General features: G+C 39.5%; 1 protein-coding gene across 1 annotated transcript; it reads right to left on the bottom strand.

Annotated features, from left to right (window-relative positions):
* Window positions 1-617: 617 nt before the first annotated feature.
* On the bottom strand, window positions 618-3601 carry LOC137614291 (uncharacterized). The gene is made up of 2 exons (XM_068344031.1): window positions 2896-3601; window positions 618-2519 (listed from the first exon to the last, which is right to left on the bottom strand). The coding sequence occupies exons 1-2, from the start codon at window positions 3520-3522 to the stop codon at window positions 1431-1433; spliced, it is 1716 nt and encodes a 571-aa protein (XP_068200132.1). The 5' UTR covers window positions 3523-3601; the 3' UTR covers window positions 618-1430.
* Window positions 3602-4271: the final 670 nt, after the last annotated feature.

Below are 4271 nucleotides of genomic sequence, written 5' to 3'. Positions count from 1 at the left end.
CAAATAGGCCAAAGGGTGTTACAAAAGCAGAGATTGATTGGGCCTTTGGGGTCAGTTTTACTTGATAGTACCATTTTAGTAAATCAATCCGAGTCAAAATCTTTGAATTACTTATATTGTCTAAAATATCATTGATCCGTGGCAAAGGAAAAGAATTTTTAATGGTGACCTTATTCAGTCTGCGGTAGTCTGTACATAGTCGTAACTTACCGTTTGCTTTAGGTACAAGTATACAAGGTGAAGCCCAAGGGGAGGTACTTGGGACTGCTAACTTGTGATCTATCAAGTACTGTACCTCTGACCTTAAGGATTCAAGCTTCTTTCCTATCGCTCTGTAAAATGGTTGTCTGATGGGCTGTGTTCCCGGCTCCAGCAAAATGTCATGTTGAATCAGGTTACAGGTTCCTGGATCATCAGTGCACAAGTCCTGAAAACTGGTGAGTAAGGAGTTTAGTTCTTTGCTTTCATTTGTAGACAAGTGTGATAAGAAGGAGTCAAGCTTACCCATTATCTCAGAGTTAGTTAAATCACTAATAGTAATCAGTTCTGGTTCTTCATCAGGGTCTTCATTAGTAGTAACAGGATAGTCATATTTAGGCCTAAGAGTTGAGGTAGTCACCAATGTTACTCGAGGTGGTCCACTATTTACTCTACTTTGGTACCGCTTCAACAAGTTCACATGAACTAATTGTGTGTCCTTCCTCCTATCTGGGGTACTAATTACATAGTTTACCTTAGAAAGACGATCTAGGACTGTATATGGGCCGGCAAACTTCTCTCTCAATGGAGCTCCTGGAATTGGATGGTATAAAAGTACTTGGTCACCTTTCTGGAACTCCCTTAACCTGGCTTTCTTGTTCCCCTGTTGCTGCATTACTTGTTGCGAGGAAAGGAGGTTAGAACATACCAAATCATTTATCTGATGAAACTTACTTTTAAGGTCTTTAATATATTGCAACGTGTTAGTAGTCTCCTCTGGTTTCTGATGCAAAATATTTTCTTTCACCATACCCAATACAGTTCGTGGTCGACGACCAAACAATGCCTCAAAGGGAGATATCCCCGTGGAATCATGTGGAGTGCATCGAAAAACATACATTAGGAGATCGAGGTCCTCATCCCAATGATTTGCCGTTTCACTGCTGTACTTACGCAAAAGGTTCTTCAAGGTTTGATGGAACCTTTCCAGGGCACCATTTGTCTGTGGATGATATATAGAGGAGTTAACATTATGAATATTCAATGTATGCATAGTTTGTTTGAAGACATGGCTTGTAAAATTAGTTCCCTGGTCACATTGTAACTCATAGGGAAATCCTAAAACAGTGAAAACCTTCCTAAGGTTAAGTAATATAGTCTTTGCATTTATGTTTTTGATTGCAAATGCCAAAGGGTACCTTGAAGTGGGACACATAGCAGTCAGTATGTATTCATTCCCTCTTAGTCTTTGGTAAGGGACCAACGCAATCTATGATGAGTTTGTAAAAAGGAGTTTTGGGTACTAGTACGTTCTGGAATGGTGCTGGCGGGATTCTCTGGTTAGGTTGACCTGTAACCTGACAATGGTGACATGAAGCAACATAGCTCTTAATATCTTCACCAAGGCCTGGCCAATAATAGTCTTCACTTACTCTTTTGTAGGTCTTGTTGACCCCTAAGTGGGATTCTGCAGAATGAGCGAGGTCTAACAAGGAAAGTCTTAGAGGTTGAGGAATGACTATTTGGTGGCAATCCCTCCAAGTATGGTTAGAATTAATCTGTGGCGACCTGAAATGCCTGCAGAGAATACCTTTATTCACATAAAAATATGGCAATTTTGGATTTTCATCTGGAATTCTCACCTTTTTCCAAAGTTCACTAAGGCTGGGGTCCTCTTTCTGTAGCTCGGTAAACTCTTTCTTACCTACGTTCACCAAGTCTAAGGCCTCCATAGTTCTTCCAGTAGTTTTACTCTCACTTTTCAAGTGTCCTGCCCTGGAAGTATTCCTAGTCACAACCTGAGTTATAGCTGGTGGAGATTCTATGGACTTACTTTCTTCTTGGATTACGAAATCTGGATCTGAAATAATAAAATTAATTTTCACCTGTGACCCTGCTAGATCATTACCCAAGATCAGCTCTACTGGAGAACACGGCAAGGCTTGCTTTAACACAGCTACTTTAGCCTTTCCTGTAAAGTAAGGACTAACAATTTCCACTTCAGCAAGAGGCAGAGTCCTGGAAGAGGTTAAATCTGAAATGGTTACAAACTCCCTAGTGTAAGTTAGATTCTTCGAACCTAAGTCTGCCAATATAGACTGAGAGGAACCAGAGTCTCTGAGGCACTTCAGTGAAGTACCATTTACAGTAACATCACAAATAAATCCTTCAAACGGCTGCAACCCTTCCATCGGAGTAGTCACATGGCATGTGCTCCTTGACTGGGCATTTTTACCTTCTTTTGCTTTTGAAGTTTTGCACTGGGGAAGTGGACAATTTTCAATAGTGTGGCCCTCTTTCTTGCAGTAAGTACAGGATACCTGGGGAGATTTGGAAAAGGAAGGAGATTTGTTAGTTTGACCCTTTTGTGATTTATGGATTAAGTGATAATCATCGGCGAGACTAGCTGCCTTCTTTACCAGTGTTTCACCTTTAAAATGAATAAAGGTTGAGATATGAGTAGGCACTTTCCTCAAAAATTCTTCTAGAAGAATCAAATTCTTAAATGATTCGAAGTTATCAACACCTGCTCTTTCTAACCACTTATTCAACTGCCTATTTTTGAGACTACAAAATTCTACAAAAGTTTGGTTGAAAGTTTTAACAATTTTTAAAATTTTGTCTGTACCCTTCTATGGTAATGGAGTACGCATCCAAGATAGTTTTCTTTAACACTGTATAGTCATTTTCACTTACCAGTTGTGAAGCAACAAATGCAGCTTTACCCTTGACTTTGTTCCTGATGAGCAAGGACCAGAATTCTACAGGCCATTTTAAGGTTTCTGCGATTTGTTCAAAGTTCTGGAAGAAAACCTTGGGATCTCTCTCGTCGAAATCAGGTACAAGCTTACTGGCTTTAAAAACTTCGAACGTAGCAGGGAGTGTGGCTTCCTTTCTGTTACTTAAAGAAAGCTCCTGGAGTTTTTTCTGGTGTCTTATTTCAGCTTCTCGTTCCTTCTCTCTTGCTTCTGCTCTCTTCTCTTCTGCTTCTGCTCTCTTCTCTTCTAGATAGAGCTCCCGTTCGGTCGTTTCCTTCTCTAACTGCAATTGAAGCCTTATTTTCTCTACTTCTGTATCTACTGGAACAGGCGGAAGTACTCCTGCTGCAATTCTGAGTGCTTGTACTTCTTCATCATCTGCAATAATCTCTTGGTTAATTAAATAATCCAAAATGTTACTCAGTAATCTAGCCTTCACATAAGCAGGATCAACCACAATGTTACATTTTGCTGCTAGGTCACGCAGATCCTGTTTAGTAGCATACCTGAGCGTAGATAATTCCTCTTTGGGGTTTCCAGCAAAGCTCTCTAGATTAAAAGGCATTTTGAACAAGGTTTAAATACTCACTACACAACACTTATGTAAATACAACAAATCCTACCTACCTAACAATGAATGGCTAACTAAACGCAAACACATTAACTCTGTTAATCATTCTAAACAGTATTCATATTTATAAAATAAAGTTAACAGTAGCCACGCGTACATTGCTCCTAATGTAAACAAATGTAACAAGTTATATTTACTACCGAGAACCTATAATGATAAATTTAGGTAACTGCAGCCCAACGCTATTACTGTACTTATAATAGAACGCCAACAGACAGCGAGAGGAGTATTTAAATACGAATAGCATCTGCTAGTTACAGAATGGTAATTACCTAAAGATATACGCAGCAACCTGACTAAACCACATGTCTAATCTTGGGGAGTTAAACTAGCGCAATTCAGTAATTACAGAAAGTCTGGAATCACGGAGTATTCGAGGTACACTGAAAGTGCGAGAATGAACTAATACTTCCGCAATGAGAAGACTTTAAAAGGAGTACAGTGGATTTTGCTAATCTGAAAGGTCTGGAGCTAATCAATGATGAGCAAGGTAACGCAAGATTAACGTAACTTATCACTTTTATATGATAGCGAGGATGACCTTTATTATGGAAAATATTAATGAGGCGGGCATAAGAGGCGATATACGCAGAGATCCCTGTCAATTAACACCTGTTATCGACTTATCCTTCAAAAATACTTTACCTTGGTTTAAGGAGAGATGAGGTGTATTCTTGCCTGGT

This window comes from Palaemon carinicauda, chromosome 20 (genome assembly GCF_036898095.1).
Source record: "Palaemon carinicauda isolate YSFRI2023 chromosome 20, ASM3689809v2, whole genome shotgun sequence".
Classification (NCBI taxonomy): Eukaryota; Metazoa; Arthropoda; class Malacostraca; order Decapoda; family Palaemonidae; genus Palaemon; species Palaemon carinicauda.
Note: the sequence above shows the minus strand (reverse complement) of the source record. Positions and strands in the feature narration are given on the sequence as shown.